The sequence below is a fragment of the Lepidochelys kempii genome, chromosome 9, assembly GCF_965140285.1.
Source record: "Lepidochelys kempii isolate rLepKem1 chromosome 9, rLepKem1.hap1, whole genome shotgun sequence".
Taxonomy (NCBI): domain Eukaryota; kingdom Metazoa; phylum Chordata; order Testudines; family Cheloniidae; genus Lepidochelys; species Lepidochelys kempii.
The window spans coordinates 34,912,557-34,934,225 of record NC_136388.1 but is presented as its reverse complement, the minus strand read 5'-3'; the positions used below and the strand labels follow the sequence as shown (position 1 = coordinate 34,934,225).

The window sequence follows — 21,669 nt, the reverse complement described above, 5'->3', positions numbered from 1 at the left end:
ACCTGTTGAGAGACTCAATATTGTTATTTCTGCAGTATTTGAGTAATCAACTTTCTTCACAAGAAAGACCAAGATAAGAGCCTTAATTCTGTTTCCAGTGTGGAATTTTACCTGGGCTGAAACAATCTGGTTGGGGTACAAGACTATTTAGTTAATAATTGTAATTCTTCTTCCTTTTGTGGTATATTTGTAGTCAGGGTGGAAAAAAATCAATGATTTAAAAAAAAATTAAATAATTTTTTTTCCTCCAAGAGCATTTTATCAAAAAAATCCGATCTAAAAATAGTTTTAATTAAGATACCTTATCATGGAATAGGGATTATAAATTCTAATTCTATAGTATGAGACCATATATTCATGTCATGTTTAAGAAAAGTTTTGTAAATGAGTTCCAATAGTTCATGGATTAGGGACCCAATTTTATGGGGTTTCAGGGACTTCTGTATCGATTATTTAGGTTAATCTTTCTATCTACCCAATGGGACTCAGGGCTTAGTCTAGAAGATACCCTCAGAGATGCTTAGTTTTGCAGTTTTCAAACTGTGGATTTGTGTTTCAGCAAAAATGTTTTTAAATAAATAATATATAGAGGTGAGAAATAAAGAGACCTCAACTCTATTGTCCCTCTGCAAATTTGTGTACACAGAGTTAATCCCTTACCTCTCTCTAAAAGTGCAAAGTTTCAGAAAAGTTCAATGAATAGAAGATTCTTGGGGGTGGAATAGATCTGGACAAGGAGCAGAAGTCTGGAGATAAATGTGAGAAGCGAGGGACATACGCTTTTTTGTTAAAATATTATGTTTGCTGTTGAAGAAAACAATCCAGAATACTTAACCTTGTAGTTTTAGTTAAATAAAACAATTTAAATGTCTGTATGGTAATGTTCTCCTTCTAATACAGCATGGCAAGAAAGTCCTCCAAATATTAATGATAGTTCACCTCCCAGTGACTTCATAAATATCTGCTTCAGTTACATTTGGTAAATGAAATAACCAAACAATCATTAATTTTCTGATACAGCTGTAAAACTAATCTGAAAAGTTTTCAAAATAAATCACTGTTTAAAAATGTATAGTGTGTACCTTCTAAAAATAAAACCTACATCTATCTCTGAGTTGTGAAGAATATGTATTAAGGTTATAACAACCAACAAGAATGTGCTTTAATGTAGAAAACCATGATTAAATCAAGTCTTCCTTACTAGTGATTTAAATCAAATCCACCCTGTTAATAGATAATATATCTGTCTACATGCGGGTGTGTGCACATGTGCACACACACACAGGAAGAACTATTTACCATCTACATTAACCTCAGTTTGAACTTTTTACAATATACGATATGCCTGTTTGATACATATTTTAACTCTGGTACCATTTTCCCTGCAATTTTCCCTTGAGAGCAAGCTGATCAGAGGGATTTCCCATCCCCTCTGGCTGGCCATTAACCCCCACAAATGCATCTGTTCTGATGGTGGAGCAGGAGGTAACTACTTTGTGGGTGGATGCTACTGTGTAACCCTAGGTGTGGCTCCCCAGCAACATTTCTGCTATATGTCAAATTGTAAACTGATGAAATTAGCAATTTCTCTTGAATTTCCATATTAAATTTCTTGCATTATAGTAATCAGTTTATTTTACCTTTTTAAAAATAGTCACAATTATCTTTTAGTACTTCAGTGGAGAAGTAGTAATGCTTTATAGTTGAGGTGGGATTACAAAATATTCAGCAGTCCATTCTATAAATAAAAATTTGTTGATCCTTTATTTTTCATTGATAGATTTAAACAGTTTCTGGTATAAAGATTCCCAGCACAAGATTGTTTAGTCATTGCTTCTATCTTAAAATATTCTGGTTATTTTATAGTTAACCCATTCTGAAGAAAGTATTTAAAATTAAATACAGTAAATGACTCTCAAGTGACTTTTTCTACGTATTCAATTATTTCTTCTCTCACAAGGAACGTGCAGACAAACTTTAACCATTTAATCAAGATCGAAGTGTTTGTTTTTAAGGTAATCAAGCATACTTAATAGTTGCTTTAGTGAAGATCCAGCATCACAGTTGTATTTGCCTTTTCAATACAATACACGTTTTTCTGCATACTTGTTTCAAACCTGTCATGGATCTGTTCAGAACTCTACTAGGTTCAGTATTTCTTTGCCAGTTCACTTGATTTCAGCTATGTTTGTGTGAGAGAAACATATAATAGATTTGTTTTTGGTTTACAGCAGAGTAATTGAGATCAGGTTCCTACCCAAAGTCACCTCAATTGCTCAAAACCTGTACTTTTTTTTTTCCATTGTGTTGAAGGGGTTTGAGGGTCAAATTTTGCTGTCATACTGAGTGAAACAGTGGCAGATCAGAGTCATTTGATACACCAAAGTCAGAAATGAGTAGCATTCTGTACATTCAGTTTATGTACAGTATCTTTGGTACCAAATTATTGCCTTAAGCATATTTTATACTGTGAAATGAAATCTCATTAATTCAATGCATTTGTCCTTCAGAGATCAGTTTGTGTAGAAAATCTTTTTTTTAAGAATTTATTCTTCTCTGCAAGTGGAAACTGAAGATTCTGTTGCTTAAGATTAAGCTTGGCTGGCATAGATAACCAAGTTTCCCTATTAATTCACTTGTGAAATCTCTACTTCCAGAAACATGCAGAATGATGGTACTTTATCTGCTCAGATAATACTAGAAAGTTAGAGGGTTTGTTTATAGTACTGTGAGTTCTGTACTTAAAGTAATGATTAGTGCACTCGCCTCTCTTAATTGTTTCACAGTTAATATGCACTCTAAAATTGCACAAGAATCTAAGCAACTCATGATCTTTGCTATATCAAAATGACGATAGTAAGTAAACTAACTAAAATGTAGTATTTGTATTTGCAGTAGTACGTAGGAGAACCAGTTATGGACCAAAGCCCCATAGTGCTAGGTACTGTGCAACATAGAACAAAAAAGATAGGCTGTAAATTCCTTGGGGCAGGGACTAAGCAAAGTATGAGTAGATTACTTTGCACACATTTCCATGCTAGACGCCTACAACGTCATATTAAAGTCTTACATGCTTGCATAAGAAGAATAAAATCACCCCCTAGTTCCATGTGTGTGCTGTCTACACTGTGGGTTACTGTGTGGAAGGATAGCAGCCTTCTCTCCTCCCTGTGCAGATAGGCTGGGAAAGGTGTGCCGTGAGTAGAAACTTTACTCAGCCCCATAAGGTGCTTGCAGAGCAGATGCAGATGGGAAGGTAATACACACCAGGTGAAGGGCTGATGCAGCTGTCTTCTCCCTGGAGCAAAGGAATGACCAGGGACTCAACTGTCATGCTTTCCATTCAGACTGTGACTAGCCTTCTTAAGACCTTTTAGCTGATCCAGTTGCTAAAGACAAACCAGTAACACTTCACACTGTGTATTTATGACATAATATAAAATAAATACAAAATTAATCCATTCATGGCAGATGCCAACAAAAGTTTTGTCAACAAAATATTCAATATTATTAGAGTCCAGTTCTTCTAGCTCAGAAAAATCTCTGCTTAAAAGGAAGAGGGAGAGCATGTGAATCTTGTAAAAGACTGCTGTTGAAGCTTTAATTTTTAATTAAAGATAATTCAAAACAACTAAATTTATTTCCACTTTGATCCTGCACAAGAAGCCCATTGAAATTAGTACTGGCTCTAGTTCTTTAGTTTACAGCCCTAGGGTCTGTAGAACAGGTCTTTTTAACATCATGTTCCTGGCCAGTTATGTGACTCTGAGCTAAATTAGTGTAGCAGGCTTATACTTCCCTTTTAGTTCATTTTTTACTACATCAGCATTGAAAAACAAATGTTTATGAGATCCTCTTCTTGTGGAATCTCCATCATTGGAGATCTTTAAGAGCAGGTTAGACAAACACCTGTCACGGATGGTCTTCTAGATAATACTTAGTCTTGCCATGAGTGGACCAGACTAAACTAGATGACCTCTCGAGGTGCCTTTCAGTCCTACGTTTCTATGATTCTTTTTGACGATGACCTGTCTTTTTTCTAAATAAACATTAATAAAGTTGATAGTATAAAATATGTCTTGAAATATGAAACAGGAAAGTTATATCAGAAGAAAAAAATTAACACAATTATGTTGGAGTTGGTCCATAAGCATACCTATACCAAAATCTGCTAGAAATGTGATGCAGAACGGAACGCTTTGACAATGAGCCAAGATGTAGGAGGGGCAAAGTGTTGTCAGAGTTATAACATTTGCCCTTAGGCATGCTTTTGGGAATACTCAGGTATTGTGAATTATCTGCACTGATTGGCATAGTTGCCTCATTTGACATCGAGGCTGTACATTTGAAAATGTATAACACAGTTAACCAATCTATAAAAATACGCTCCTGGTTAAGTGTGCTGTTGGGTTGGTTAATTCTTATATAATTCATTCCTGAGGTAAGCGGGAATGTTACCTGTTTAAGAAATTCACGATCAGCCTCTAGATGTGTTTGTCTTCCAGGGGCTGGCTTGCACTGATCTTGATTGTCTCTATAATTGTCACCAGTCCACCACAAACCACATAAAAAGCAACAGGTACAGTGCTAAGTGTAGCAAATGCTGATTACACTCTTGTGTAGGATGTTGAATACTGGAGTGTGAAATTACTCTTATTGGCCCAGATCCTCATGTGGTGTAAATCAATTATTACACTCAAGTCAATGTATTGAAACAGCGGAGTTATGCTGATTTACACCAGCTGACATCTGACCTATTATTGTCTCTTGGCCAAGAGAAATTAAGTAGTCTGCCTGGAAATCTGGAATTCAGAACTGTTACATCATTACAACTAATTCCTTGCTCAGAACCGATTATATTAACAGGGATATATTTTAAAAATCCTGTCTGTGATGCATTTTATAATTGCAATAAGACACTCGAATGAATGAAATACTGTGCCGTGATAAAATTCATAACAGATGAATTGTCAGCATTTGACGTATAGTCTTGTTTTTACAAATACACAAGATATACGTTGAAACAAAACTGTATAATCCAAGTTGCATCTGATTAAAGATCATTAAATTATTACACTTGCAGAGCAAACAGTGCATCATATTCTCCACTGCTTTGCAGCGTGGATAGTCACAAACATACTCCAATTTTATTATGGAAGAACTACAGTGGCAACTTAGACCAAGAGGTGTCTTATCATAACATGGCTTTGACACACAATACTCTGCTGTTAATTGCAAGTACTAGAGGATATCTGGTTATCTGTTTTACTGGCACCTTTTCGCTCTACCATCCTCATTTAACAAAGTAATAATAGTAAACTCAGTATGTTGGCATAGATTACGTGATTCCAAAAATTAGGTGCAAAACTCAACGGCTGTTGGTTTTCTTCTTAACTGTTTAAAACCACAACAGTTCTTAAATACACTGAAAGGATTCCATTTTGCCTGATCATTTATATTATGTTTTTGTATTTTTTCAGCTTTATAGTTGTAGTTCGTTTTTTTGGGGTTTTTTTGTTTGTTTTTTTAACCTACCAATTCTGTGATAGAGTAGGGAAGCTTCTGTCAAAACTGGCACAGAGAGGCTAACTTCCTAACTTATTTGCCATTCTTTCCCTCTGTTCAAATGAAAATTTACCAACTGTGGCCATGTGTGCTCCACTTTTACACAGAACAACACAGAGAAAGCTGACATAACAAAATCTACTGGGATTTGGAGCAGTAGGTTGCATTATATCGTTCCCTGACATCTGCATGCCAAACAGATTGTCACAAAATCAACTGATCTGTGGCAAAAATTTGTAAAAGTTGTCTCTAATTTTCGGAGCCTGACTTGAGGCTCACCCCAGACTCACCCAATATTCGTGGCCATTTAAAATAAAAAGTAGCCTGCACAACTTTGGAGCTTCCAGAATTATTGGTAATAACAGAAATCAAAGTGTGTATTGTGGGCTTCTTCTGAGAAAGCTAATATTGTTATAGTCAATGCTAAATTGTGCTAGAAACTATGTCAGAAATTACCTCACTTTGCAGGAGGATCATGCTTACATATAGTGGTCGATCCCTGACTCCATTTACTTTCAGAAGGCCAGCACCCTTTTTCCTACATTGCATTGCCACCAGTTATGTTTTGTGGAAGGGAAGGTTTTTGACTGTTCAGTGGTATGGCATGCTATTGCATAGCCTCTTGTTTTTTCCTTATGTGTGGCCTTTAGGGACCCATTTTTAAAATGTTATTTATATAGTGTCCAAAAGCATGGTAGGAATTGTATAGACATGCAAAAAGACAGGTCCTTGAACCAGAAGACTTACAATATAAATTAATACCCCCTACGCCCACTGGACAATGGATGGGGGAGTAAGAGGATGCCATATACAAGCACAGTGTTTGAGATGATGTTATGCATGGCACTTGTTAGTAAAATTTTCCATTTCACCAGTTGGATGATATAGTTCCTGGTTATTAGGTTGTTCCATTAAAATGTCTCCCTGTTAGGAAAGGAGTGAGGAGGTGAAGCGGCACAAAGGTTGGAACCAGAACAAGCTAATCAAAACCTCTCCAAAGTTTTTCCACAAGACCAAATTCTCTGAGACTGTTTTGGCTAATCCAGGAAGGGGGATTTATTTGAACACTCTCTAACATAGTTCTTATTGAAGGCTACATTTGTTTAGCCTAATGGGACTTTCTGCTTTGAGTGATTTCAACCACAAAAACCTTGGAGAAGGAACTCCCAGGGATACATGGTTACTGAACAGCCTTTGGAAACTCTATCTGCCTGACAATTTAAACACTTTGGGCCAGATTCTGATACCCTTAATTACACTGAATAGTACCTTGACCTACCTGGATTAAGATGCTAATTGCTATGAGTACAGGGATAAGAATCTTGCCTATTTATCTTAGCACACAAAAAGAACAATATCAGTATTGTTTTGTTTTTTGAAAGGTAATAAGTGCCTGTTGTATCTTTTGCTCTTTATGCAACAAAAACAATATGAAGAAACCATGTGGGCATAGTCAAGTCCCAAAAAAATGGTGTTTGCTAAATATAGGCAGGCACGCAAGGCCTAGCTATACTGCGTTTCGGACTGGTTTTAACCAGCTTCTACAATCTAGGATAGTTAGCACCAATATATTGCTCACAAACTATTAAACCACCCTATTCCCATACACTACTTGATAAATTGTAGGATTTTAGGTAAATTATTGTCAAATTAATCATAAACTGGTCAAAATGGGGCTATAAATCTGTATCTGGGCCAAGTATCCTCCATGCCACCCACCCCTCCATCTGTGCAGATGTTTTGGTGGAAAAAGGTGAAATTAAATGTTCTTGATTATACTGTTCCTGCTCAGACAGTTCTATGATTGACCCCCATAGGAACTGTCTGAGCAAGAACTGCAGAATAAGACCCTCAAACAGGAAAACTATTGTGAGAGGAGAATAAAAGGGTGATTTTACAGCAGCGCCCATTCACTCCCCAACAGGCAGGCTCACTCTGACCAGAAAGGCTCCACAGTGAGTTTAAATAAGAAACTTTTGTCCAACAAACACTTAAGCCATTCTGAAAGTGTCATCAACTGATGCATGAATTCATCTCCTGTTTCTGTGATAGACATGAGAGTGAGAAGAGGCACACCTATTTAGATTATAAACTTCTTGGGCTGAGGTCTGTCTTTGTTATGTGTTTGTGCAGCTCCTAACACAATGGTGCCTTGGTCCATAACTGGCACCCCATGGTACTACTGCAGGGTACATTATCAGTAGCACCACTAATACAACGCCAGGACTATCTGTCCATTCTATCTTGCCTTGATTTTTTTTTTTATTATAAAATTCCCGTCATATTAAATGCAGCAGGGTGGGCATGAGTAGGATCAGCAATATGTGAACTTCCAATATTACCAGGAAATCTATTATGAACTTTGTTAATGAGAAAAGAAACTGAAATATGTATGTCACACTTAACTTCACACACATTGTCTCCTTTTAATTTGTTATTGCCTGTGTCAGGCTCGACAGGAAAATAAAAAGCACATCTCTGGGATTTGTAACAAAATTCCTCCTGCTCTGGGCTTCATTTCATTTTCCCCCCTAATAATAAAACTACGTCAGAGACTATTGTCAGAGGGATCTGCTGAAAATCTTTGCAAAGAATATACAATAGAATAAAATACACAGTTGCCTGTTGGAGAGACCCTGTTGGAGCAGCTCCAACCTGCTTCCTTTTTCTGGAAGGGTGCTATTTATAAAAACCCCTTAATTTCCAGTGCTTTGCTCTTTTGATTCTGAAAAAGAGCCTGGCTGTAACCCCTCAAAATTGCCCACTTGAGCCCTTACCATAGTGAGGAGCAGGAGGTTCTAGCCTATTACTCATGGAACTCCAGACTGGGGTCCTGAGATCAGTCAGCACCATCAGTTTCCTAAGAAGTTCCCAGACTGCTTTACCCAAAACCTCCCTCCCCCTCTGTGATTGCTGCCCCTATTGCCACCGTATAGATCCAGGAAACCTGCTGTGGTAGTACTGGACAAGGAGGGTTTCGCTCCTAAACCTTAAAGAAACAGTAAGTACTATTTAATTTTATGATAAATTAGGATGAATGGAAATTGAAATGGGCAAACCACTAAAAGATGAGAAGTATTAGATTTTAGCAATAAAGTAGCACAAAAGAGACAATCATATTTTTGGAGTATTTTTATACACTGCAGTTAGCTTAGTTTTGTGCCTCTTTGATATTTGGTTCCAGGCATGCATCATAATAGGTAAAACATGTTTAGGAAATTCCAGAATGGGATTCTGCTTTTTAAATCAAGATAGTGTAAATTTTGGTGTACATAATGTTCATTAAATGGGATTATGTCTTCAATTAAAGTACTTGGCAAACAACTTTCTGAAGAAGTACATGTTATTCAAGCAAAGATTAAGAGAATATGGTCTTGTTCTTGAGCTAAGTGGAGTAGATGTATGGTTAATCTAACAGCTATCTAAATTTAATTTGCAATAACATGGTCGAATACTATGCTCATTTCATCTTCTGTTATACAGGAGGGTTCAAGCTAGGCACTGTAGAACCTAGGGAAATGTACTCTTTGCATCTCTGAGATTGAAGACATGCAAATTATGTTAATCATTTTTATCAGGGTTAACTGAGACCCACAACAGAGCTGAACACCAAGCTTAGCAGGTGTATAGTGTGCTGTGAATTGCCCTGCTGCTACATCTCTTTGTGTGGTGTAGCTCAGTACCTCTAGGACAGGCAGCCAGTTGGTTCATAGAGAAGAACTGGGTGTATAGAGCCAAGGGCTTGCTTCTTCTGTGGCCATTTGGGGGAACGGTCCCTGAGGTCCTCCAAGTACAGCCATGACAATTCTATCCTGTCCTTATGAGGATTGTGTAAATTGGAAGAAGGACCATTGTGCTCTCCACTGCGCGCACACATGAACTCCAAGCAAAATCTGAGAGAAAGAGATAAGTGATGGGTGTTCTCCAGCCACACAGTTAAACATCCTGGGCCTGATTTTGTTCCTATACTGGTGTACATCACTAGTAGTGGAGTTGCACAGGTATAAACCCAGTTTACGTTTGAGCAGAATCAGACCCTGTATATGTAAATACCTGTATAAAAGGATATCACGAGGAGGACCCCCATCAAATATGATTTCACCTTGGGAATTGACCTTGGATTTCATTAGAGAGAAAAAATAGATTTACACACCATATATTGTTTGAGGCAGGCAGTGTTTGTAGTAGTAGACCAACACAACTTGCAGTTCCTATTTCCTCTAGTGTCATCTTATGTAATAAGTGTCACCATAAAGCACAAATATTAATGACTGGGAAGATGGAGTGGGGTTATTAAGAGAAAAATTAGATATACCTAGCCATTAAAAGAATTTAAATTTATTTTTGCTGTGGTAATGTATAGCAAACACATATTTGCTATGGTATTAATACAGACACTGCTGAAACCCGATATTTGTGATCATACAACATTTTATTTGCGGTAGGAAGATTATCAGAAAAAACATAAAATCTGCATACATGCTAAAGGAACATTTTTCAGTGTATACGTAGCATCCCTAAGGCTAAGGTTTAGACATTTCCACCACTTTATTCCACATGGTTAGCTGATGACTAAGCTTTATTATATTCTCATGACTTAGATTTGTTAAAGCAATAATTATACACTAAATAGGAAAAATAATTATACTTATTACCTCTGCTATAAAAATTGCAATGGCCATGGAGGTAGTGCTGAAAAATCTTATGCAAATGCAATTTTGTATTGCTAGAGAGTTTCATGTGTTTATAGTTCATTATTTTTGAAAAATCCAGTAAGTACAGTGGAACACAAACCACAGAGTTCATTAAAACATCAAATTAATAAATAATGTCAAATAAGCCCAAATCTATCCATTTAAATAGAAGATCCAAGAATGTGGGGCTATGGTAATGGTACGAACGTTGAAAATAACTAATCATACAAGTGTTGGGAGAAAAAAATAACCATGGTAGACCACCATTTTGTCTGCTTGCCCCCACCCCTGTCAGGGTATGCTAGCATTGATTAAACTGGGAGTTGTCTTATCCTGTGAGAAGAATTTGTAATGATAAAAAGTCAGGGTTTCTGTTTCTATTTTGACAGTCACAGTTCTACAGCTGTCTCTGCAAAGCGGTGTGGTCTAGTCTACTGGTGTGAGCACCGGCGTGGGAACTCTGTACTAATCTATCTCTGATGCTGAGTCCTGGAGCATCAGGAAGATTACTTAATTGCTTTTTCATGGTTTCCCCAAGTCCTAGCTTAGTACAAGGGATCTCTATTGTACTTCTCATGCAGGGCTAAGAAAGGATTATTTCATCATTTTCACTAAAATATTCAGTCTTCCAGAAGAGATTATTAATAGTTTGTGGGTATAGGTGGTAGCTGTGTATTATACTGGTTTAAAGCTGAAGTAACATAGTAGTTAATCAGGCCCTAAGGGCTTTTCTTCACTGCAAGGTTAACTCCTGAGTTATAACTCGAGTTTTGCCTCCAAATCATGCCTTGTCCACACACTAAAACTCTTGAGTATGGTAGAGCTTGTATCTCAAATTGGCTGGCCTAGTGGATGTATAGGCTAAAGCTTGAGTTAGAGCTTGTAAGTTGCTAACACAACCACTCTGTAGTAACACAGCCTATTATTATTATTTATTTATTATTAATCAAGTTTGTTACTGAAGTGCATGGGGAGAAGAGTTGGGCCCTGTAGTGGTAGGCACTGTACAAACAGAGCAATAGACAATCTCTCCCCCTAGGAGCTTACAATCTAAAGGCTAGCTCCAGGCAAGTGCTGCTAGTTGTCCAGGTCCCTTCCCACACATCCCCCTGTGTGCTCAGAAATGAGAGACAAGTTCTCCTACAATTCACTGGGAAAGAATTCCTAGAGTTTACTACAACGTAAAGAAGCCTGGGATATGGCCCCAAAAGCCTTAGCTCCTCACATGAGGTGAGAACATAGCATCAGCATGGATACAGCAGTTTGAGAGTTATTTTGCAGTGTGAAGAAAAGGAGTACTTCTGGCACCGATAACAAATTTATCTGAGCATAAGCTTTCGTGCGCTACAGCTCACTTCATCGGATGCATGCAGTGGAAAATACAGTAGGGGGATTTTATATACACAGAGAACATGAAACAATGTGTGTTATCATAAACACTGTAACGAGAGTGATCAGGTAAGATGAGCTATTACCAGCAGGAGAGGAAAAAAAACCTTTCGTAGTGATAATCAAGGTGGGCCATTTCCAGCGGTTGACAACAACGTGTGAGGAACAGTAGAGGGGGAAAATAAACATGGGGAAATAGTTTTACTTTGTGTAATGACACATCCACTTCCAGTCTTTATTCAAGTCTAATTTAATGGTGTCCAGTTTGCAAATTAATTTGTACTCTCACTTGAGGTAGGATAATTCGGGTGTCAATAACTCAGGTTAATACTGCAGTGAAGAAATACCGTCATCATGTTTACCAAAAGAGTCCGGTTTGAATGTCACCTACTTAAAGGGTGAGTTTTTTAATTAATTCCAGATGTAGATTGGAGCAGGTATGTATGAAATGTTGTAAAAAGACATTGAATGAAAGTGAAGTACTGTGCAGTTATTATTTACAATAGTTTTACAAAACAAAGGCCCTGATCTTGCAGCATGTGGCATGCAGAAGCAGCAATTCCCTCACATACCATACGTTGCAGGATTGAGACCAAGTTTGTTGTTGAGTTTTTATATACTCATTGTAGGCCATACTTGCCTCTTTTTACAATATTTATGTACAAGATAGGAATCTGCTGAAGACTTTGTTGCCTTCTATTTTATTTCATTTTAGAGACTCTACAGTTTACTTCCTTTCTTACAATAGCTGTTAATAGTTAGAATAAAGACAGTTGGCCAAAGGATTGCAAGATTGTTGCTACATAGTGAATTTTACTTTAGAAAATGAAAATTACACTCCTAAAGGTATTTACTGAGCATCTGATGTTAAAAAGAGCTTTTAGTATACTCATTGATTTGACATCAGTTAAAAAAAAAAACGTGTAAATCTGACCCTAACCGCTCACCTGCAAAAACTTCTGCATATTTCTGTACCAGTCATTCATCATTGGTGTCAATTTGCTTTGCAGCTTTCTTTACAAAAGTCACTTTGCACCAAACATAAGAATAATCACCTTCTAAAAAGTTGTGTTAAGTCTTCAGTAACTGACTGTGTATAGGATCAGCAAGGATCCATGTGGCAATTTTAAAATATAATACTTTTTCTAAATAATCAGTTATCTTATTCCAGTACTCACTATTTCTGTGACAAAACCAGAGACTATGTCAGAAAATCCCTCCCCAACCATTTCTTAAGCATTCTTCAGAGTCACTTAATATGCATGTCTTATATCAGTGTGTGACTGTTCAAAAGGGGACAATTTAGAGCTGCCAGAATTGTCTCTTGGGCAGCCCAGTGCTTGGCCAGTCTCATGATAATCTCATGAAATTAGCTACTCTCGTGAAATTTCCTGCCTTTGGACCAAAGGTAGGTATAAAAGTTCCTTCAGCTCTAGCTGTAGCTACAGACCCAGCAGATCCAACAGCTCTGGTGTACTCCAGGCGGGAGCGTATTTCCTGGGGGGAGCTGGCAGGGTCATCTGGGAAGATGTAGAGTGAGCTGTCCATGCTGAGTGAACAGGAAGAGGAATTTAAGAAATTCCCAGCGTTTAAAGGGGGAGGGGTGCATGCCTGTGTGCCTGGCTTCAGGGCAGTGGAGTTCAAACTGGTGAACAGAGCATTGTGGGACACCTCAGGAGGTCATTTAGAGTGACAAGCAATACGGTGTCTACACTGACACTACCTCGCTCTGACTTTGCAAAAAGCTCTGTGCTTCTCATCCAGGTGTCTTTATTATGTCTGCATAGCAGGAGAGTTAAATGCGGCCTGTAGGCCTCCACTGTTTTTTCAACAAAAGCTGACTTTCGTCGACAAAACTGTGTAGTGTAGACATAGCCTAATTCTCTTTTTAAAATTCGAATGGAAATGTTATATTACTAAGTCTTAAATGCCTGTATCTCTTAAGAAAATATACTGCCCTTGCTTCACTTGGAGTTTTGCATGATTTAGAAACAAAAGTTTATTTATAGACTATAAATGAAAAAAAATAAATTCTATGTGACATTTTCTCTCCTTTTATTGTCTCTGAAAAACCGATCCACAATGTCTGCCGTACGGGAAGGTACACAGCAGTTTTTTAAAAAAAATTACAAATAAAGGATACATTAAAAATATCTTTCTCAAAGAGTAGAATAAAAGAAACAATGCACTAAAAGCTTTTGGTGGATAAATAAGGGTAAGAAGTGAAGTGACCAAAGGAACATGGTAAATGCAGTTTAACCCTATATTTGCATTATATGCCATGTATAGTGTCAGTAATATGTATATTATTTATTTATATATTACATATAATAGATTATTTTGTTTTCCTTATTGCAATAGAGTAAAAATATATAAGGCTAATGTCATTCTGGGGTCTATCAACAGGAGTACTATAATAAAGACATGGGAAGTATATGTTTCACTCTACTCAGCAATTGGTGAGGCCTCAGCTGGAGTATTGTGAAAGATGTGGACAAACTGGAGATAATTTGGAGGAGAGCAACAAAAATGATAAAATGTTTAGAAAACCTGACCTATAATGAAAAGTGAAAAAAACTGAGCATGTTTAGTCTTGAAAAAAGAAGACAGAGGGGGAGGATCTGAAAAGTCCTCAGGTATGTTAAGAGCTCCAAAAAAGATGATGATCTGTTGTTCTCCATATCCACTGAAGGTAGAGTAAGAATTAATTAGCTTAATTTGCAACAAGGGAGATTTGGGTTAGAATTAGAAAAAACTTTCTAATGATAAGGTCAGTTAAGGACTGGAATAGGTTACCAAGGGAGATTGTGGAATCCCCCTCATTGAAGGTTTTTGAGAACAGGTTGGACAAACACCTGTCAGGGATGGTCTAGCTGTGGTTGGTACGGCAAAAAGGAGTGGACTAGATGACTTCTTCAGGTCCCATCCAGCTCTACATTTTATGGTTCTGTGAGTTTTGACATAACACTCTGTAGTTTCTGTTATCCCTGTGTGTGAATCAGAGAGTAAACTATGCTGTGAATACATCTACATTCCAAATGTGCAATTATCTTATAAATATACAGTGTATCCTTCTAGCTTTGCCAAGGTAACTTAGAGGCTGGTCCTGCTAGGTGCTCCAACTCCAGTTGACTGCAGTAGGAATTACAGGCATTGAACCGCAGTCAGGATCACACTCTTAAGTACTTTGCAAGCCGTACAATACATATGATTTATTATTAGACTTTCCTAATTTGACATTACCACGAAGAAGGCGTTCTATTCTTGACATCAGAATGTGACATATATTAGTTGGCTGCAGGCTGAACTTTTGGATAAAAGGAAAATATTAAAGCCACCCAAACAGTATAAAATGAAAAATCCAACTCATGCTCCAAATGTTCATTATTTGCAAACTTTTGTCACAGAACACTTTATAGCCTGCATTGTGGCCCCATGTCAGTTCAGAAAGTGCTACAAATTGTCAGTTTGTGTTACTATTCAGAGCTCTGCATTGAATTTTGATAACAGTCGGGCCTCAATTTACATGGTGTCTTTTTCCACAGTTTTAGTTATGCACATTCAACTAATTGTGACCCTTTATTTTTGTACACGGTATGGATTCACTTTTACATGGTACAGCGTGGTCGCCAAGATGTGCAGATGTGTCTAGAATCAGCTGGTCGCTTCCCACCCCAAACCCCCTCCACCACGCTGGTCTGTGTGACCAAACAACTGACCATCACCAGTTTTTTTTTTGCATGTTTTCCACCACCAGCTCCACTCTTTAGCCCACGGCCCACCCACTTAGCATCCAGGCCCGCTCTGCTCCAGCCCTACCACTTGCTCTACCCACCCGCCGCATGCTTCAGCCAGGCAGCGGGGTCGAGGCACTGGGGCTTACCCTGCTCCACGTGGCACTCCTGTCAGCGAGGGGATTGAGGGTGTGCACTGTCATGCTCACCCGGTGCTCCTGCCAGGGACCAGGGTTGGGGCACGGGGGCTTACCCTGCTCCACCTAGCACTCCTGTCAGCGAGGGGATTGAGGGTGTGCACTGTCATGCTCACCCGGTGCTCCTGCCAGGGACCAGGGTTGGGGCACGGGGGCTTACCCTGCTCCACGTGGCACTCCTGTCAGCGAGGGGATTGAGGGTGTGCACTGTCATGCTCACCCGGTGCTCCTGCCAGGGACCAGGGTTGGGGCACGGGGGCTTACCCTGCTCCACGTGGCACTCCTGCCTGGAAGGGGATCGGGGGCTTACCCCACTCCACCTGCCCGGCATTCCAGCTGGGGAGCGCTGCGCAGGCAGAGTAGCGCAATCCCCCGCTTCCTGACTCCACTCCCCGGGTGCACGCCTGGGGCCAGGGGGTGGCCCCTAGCCAGAGTGTCCATCTCTCCCCCGCATGGCCGGCATGGAGGCGGTACAAATCCCTCCTGACCCATCCCTCCTGCCTCACCTCCCCTGCCCCTGCCCACTCACCCGAAGTGGGGGCCCATCCAAGTGTCCCGTCGTGGCTATGCCACTCTTCCACACTCCCTGGCCTCCCCAGATACCCCAAACAAACCCTCGGAGTTCTGACTTCAACAACATCAGTATTATCATCCTATTAAGTTCACCCTCAACATCAGTAAAGGTCAGTAGCAAGTTTAAATTTCATTAATTTTTTTTAATAAAACCTGTATTGGATATATTAGGGAGGTCATCGTGTGAGCCTGGAACCTAAACCCTTATTTCCCATAGACCCTTGATATCTTTTTATGCAATTTCTATTTGAACGGTGTTTCTTCAAGAACGTAACCACCATGTAAATCGAGGCCCAACTGTAGGTACTGCCTGTTTGGGACATGACTGAAGTGCAGTATGAGAAACCCTTTTTGTTTAATTTTTGTAGTTTAACGTTAGTTGAGGTGTTGTGGAAGAAGTTCCCACTCACTTCTGGAATTCAGGCATAGTTCTAATATCATGGGTGGAAATCTTAGACCTGGATCTTCTCAAATTCATGAATCCTAATTGATTAAAATTCTAGGAAGTATAAATATAAGAAAATCTGACTGGATGGAATTTAAACGTAATCAAAAAAGAAAATAAAAAGTCCTAGGAAGAGAGAGCAGCTGTCAAATGGAGAATAAAGGCATCTGTCTAACCAGCTTGCACTCATCACCATGATATGGGAATGCTGTGCTTGTTAATATTAATTACCCTCTGTCTCCAGTGTAAAGCTCTCCATTAAAATGTTCTGATATGCTGCTTCTCTGTTTGTTCCCTTTTGCTCCATTGTAACTATCTCATATAGTTTTCCAAATACTTGCTGTCCAAGCACAAATTTATAAGACAAAATATTTAAGCTCGTCTTCCCTTTGCTTTTGATTATACTTCTATAAAAAAACTACTGTTGCAGTTATCTAGCAGATATTATTTATTGTGTCTCAGTCACAACTGAGATGATCTTCATAGTGACTTCCAGTAGAAAAACAATTTTGTATAGATTAAAAATAGCTATAAATCTGAGTTTAAAATGAACAGACATAGCAATCCATAACCAAGACGAAGTGTGCTTCCATGGTTGCCATAATAAGTTATTACACACCTGCTAATCTCTTCAAGAATTTAAAGTTTTCAAGTTATTCTAGGCCAGTTTAAAACACAGTCCTTTTTTTAAAAAAAAAAAATTGGTTTTAATTTCTACCAGTAATTCATGGGTGAAAACTATTTTTTGTAGAGTTTACTGTCTTTAGAGCCTGGTTGATTAAAGACCAGAGGCTGAAATTATAGGTGTATTTTTTGTGTAATTTATAAGCAGCAGAATTTATACTGTGTCTTCATGATATCTGTATTGGACAGTGTCCATCTCTCCAATAGAAGTGATTGGGCACTTTGGATCTGATTCCACACTCGTTGAAATCAATAGAAATCTTTCAACTGGCTTCTGCAGATACTGGATCAGGCCCTTAGTTATGATGCTGTACAGAGGTCTGAGGCAGAGAATGGATAGGTAGGTGCAACATGAGGAAGTCAGAAAAAGCATTTGTAACTAGATTGTGACAAAAGGAAAAAAAATACCATTGTAACCTAGCACTATATTCCACCTTCCCCCATCACACACTCTCCAGCAGGGCAAATCTACACTACAAAATTAAGTCAACCTAAGTTACATAGACATACAGCCACCACAGTAATTAAACTGCTTTTGCATGTCCACACTATGCTCCTTGTTCCGGCAGTTCGCGTCCTCACCAGGAGCGCTCAAACTGATTTAACTGCCAGAGTGGGGCATTGTGGGACAGCTTCTGAAAAACTGCGACAGTCAATGTAAGCAACGCAATATCTACACTGACAGTGCATCGACCTAAGTACATTGACTTAAGAGCTACACCTCTTGTGGAGGTAGAGTTAAGTCGGTGTAGAGTACGAGTTACATTGCTGGGAGCTGCATTTTAGTGCAGAGTTAGGTCAGTGTAAGCTTACAGAGTTAGGTCAGTGTAAGCTGCCTTATGTTGACCTAATTCTGTAGTGTAGACTGGGGCTTATGCTTTCTCTGGTTCATAGGTGCCGACTCCTTGGGTGCTCCGGGTCTAGATCACCCACAGGAAAAAATGGTGGGTGCTTAGCACCCACTGGCAGCCCCTCTATCAGCTCCTCCCCACCCCCACAGAGCCTCCCACCTGCCGGCAGGCCCCATGGATCAGTGCCTCCCCCTCCCTCCTCGCACTTCCCACCCACCACGAACAGCTGTTTTGCAGCATGCAGAAGGCTGGGGGAAAGTGGGAGGAGCGAGGACACAGCACACTCTGGGGAAAGGGCCCGAACTGGGCAGGAAGAGGCAGGGTGGGGGCAGGAAGAGGCAGGGCAGGTCTAGAGCAAGGGTGGGAAGAGGTGGGGGAGGCCTTGGGGGAAGGGGTGGAGTGGGGGTGGGGCCTGGGACAAAGCCAGTGGTCGAGCACCCCCCGGCACTTTGGACAGTTGGTGCTTGTGCTCTGGTTCCATGTTCAATTTCTAAAGGAACTACCAGGAATGGTCACAGCCCATGACTGTGAGCCAGAATCTCTTGAATTTCAGTCCCAGCCCTGATACTTACTGCCTTTGTGCCATAGGAGAGTGACGTGCCCTTAGCCCCAATTTTCCCAACTGTAAAAATGGGGATAGCATCCTTTACCTGCCTCATGGATCTGTTGTGAGGAGTAACTACCTAATGTTCAAGTGCTAAGGATGACTGTTGTACATAGCGCAATGTATAGATATTGATATGTTACCTAGAAATTGTTTTACTTCATTTAAATACCACATAGATCTAATATTTTCAAGGCAATTGTCCTTCATCAGACAGCACATTGAAATAATTAATTCCCTTTATTGTAAAGTTCCTTTCTTTTCTTTTCAGAGTTGTGTCTGCAAACGTAAAAGCCACTGCTACTGTGATGGAATGAAAGGTAATAAGGTAAGAGATTAAATATGTTACCCTGTTCCTTCCCCACTCCCCAAAAGATGAATCATTGGTGCAAATTAATAACATATGAATGATAAACAGAATGTATTTACTGGGTGGTGGTACAAACAGTTAGCTATTTCTGGCAAAGACAACCCTCAAATGGATTCACTACCTCACATTCACCTCTCAGAATAACTCTAGGTTTCAGAGTAACAGCCGTGTTAGTCTGTATTCGCAAAAAGAAAAGGAGTACTTGTGGCACCTTAGAGACTAACCAATTTATTTGAGCATGAGCTTTCGTGAGCTACAGCTCACTTCATCGGATGCATACCGTGGAAACTGCAGAAGACATTATATACACACAGAGACCATGAAACAATACCCCCTCGCACCCCACTGTCCTGCTGGTAATAGCTTATCTAAAGTGATCATCAAGTTGGGCCATTTCCAGCACAAATCCAGGTTTTCTCACCCTCCGCCCCCACACACACAAACTCACTCTCCTGCTGGTAATAGCCCATCCAAAGTGACCACTCTCTTCACAATGTGTATGATAATCAAGGTGGGCCATTTCCTGCACAAATCAAGGTTCTCTCACTCCCTCACCCCACTCCAAAAACCACACACACAAACTCACTCTCCTGCTGGTAATAGCTCATCCAAAGTGACCACTCTCCCTACAATGTGCATGATAATCAAGGTGGGCCATTTCCCACCTTGCTCCCCCAGCACTGTAATAAAACCACCTCCACAAGGGGAATATCTCCCAGCCAGCGCTGGTGCACTGTCTACACTGCCATTTTACAGTGCTGAAACTTGCATCGCTGAGGGGGTGGGTTTTTTCACACTCCTGAGTGAAGAAGGTTTCAGCGCTGTAAGTGGCAGTGTAGACAAGGCCTAAGTTATTCAGATTTCTACAGTACTAAAAACAGACGAGCACTCCTCCCAAGCTCTTGACAAACTGTTCATCTTAAACAGACTCCGGCAAGTGACTTTGGGCTTGTCTACACTTACATTTTATAGCGCTCTAACTTCCTGGCTCGGGGTGTGAAAAATCACCCCCCCCGAGCGCAGCAAGTCTGAGCACTTTAAAGCGCTAGTGTAGACAGGCTTCGAGCGCTGGGAGCTAATCCCCTTGTGGAGGTGGATTACGAGGAGTGCTGGGAGACCCAGCACTCGCACGCGATCACACTCGCACTTCAAAGTGCTGCTGTGGGAGCATTCCTGCAGCAGTGCTTTGAAGTTTCCAGTGTAGACATACTCTTAGTTTGCAGTTTTGTAGCTGTGTTGATCCCAGTATGCGTGTGACATTTTGGGGATTACCCAGACCAGTAAGAGGTTCTGTCACCACCTGCTTTGTAACTTTGGGTACCTTAATGCTATGCTGCTGTAGCTCAGAGCCCTGACCAGTGGCCAGCCTGCAAGCATGAAGGTCTCAACCCTGGCTTCCAGTAGCCTAGTTATCCTTGCAGGGTGACCACAACAACTTTTCCAGTCTAGACTCTGCCCAAATCCATCTCCCCGAGTTCTTAACTACCAGACACGTGGACTTTTCCCCTGTCGTTTGTCACCTCTGAAGAAGTGAAACCTGCCCCCAGTTGTCAGTTCACTTGGGCGCACATGCTCCACACAACAGAGACCTGTATGGGGTAAAAATAAACAAAAAGATTTGATAGAAAAATCAGAGATTCAAAGGTGAAATAGTAAGGGAGAGCAAACACAGACCAGTTACACAGAAAATAAACATAAAGATGCCATCTCAGGCTTTACACTTCTCTATTACGCTAACTTTTCTAACACAAGTTAGCTATTGCCTCGGAACAGTTTCCCAGCATGCTGTCTGTCCTAGTGGGGATTCAATGTTCCACGGACAGCACCCCGCTTAGATGTTGGCCTCCAGTTTCTGGATAGTCTTCCCTTCAAACTGTCTTTCCTTTTAACAGGGTTTTCAGGGGTTCCCTCTCCTGCCCATTCCTCTTTTCTCTCAGACTGGTAATTCATGGTTACACAATGTGTGTGTGGTGGAGGGACCTCCCTCCTTCCTTTAGTTTACCAAGACTGGGGTTTTCTTTTCAATTTGTGTCTTTTCATTAACTTTAATGGTCCACTATTGTCTTTCTCTAGGTTGTACAATGGTAGGTGCTTGGAGTTAGTTTCATGTAAACACTAGCCTGCGTGGCCTCCCTCCCTGATAGCTTCCCCACAAGCTGCAAGGCAATGCTACAGTTACATCCTAGTTACAATTACAATGTTTTACACGCAAACACCCCTATATATGCATATGTTTATAACCATAACCTGTTTACATATCTCTTAATGGCCATCAAATTCAGAACATTACCAGCTTTCATGAAAGGCCTTACTTGACACATTTAGACAGAATAACACTGTATACAAACCGTTGATTCGGTTGTTTATTCTTTGGAGTTCAGACCCCCTCTTCTCCCCTTGGGTGGTAGGGACCCTGATTATCACAATATGAGAGAGACGAGGTGGGTGAGGTAATATCTTTTATTGGACTAACTTCTATTTGTGGAAGGCATGAGCTTTCAAGCTACACCAAGGTGGCTACTTGTGCATTCCGGAATACTGGACTTTCCAGCAGTTCTGGGAA

The 21,669-nt window shown here is 40.1% G+C and overlaps 1 protein-coding gene across 1 annotated transcript in view; it reads left to right on the top strand.

Moving 5' to 3' along the window:
- COL4A3 (collagen type IV alpha 3 chain) overlaps window positions 1-21,669 on the top strand; it is a 113,254-nt gene that overhangs the window by 281 nt on the left and 91,304 nt on the right. Inside the window, exon 2 of the mRNA XM_078854333.1 lies at window positions 19,008-19,064. Coding sequence (XP_078710459.1) covers window positions 19,008-19,064 — 57 coding nt within the window. The remainder of the gene's footprint in view (window positions 1-19,007; window positions 19,065-21,669) is intronic.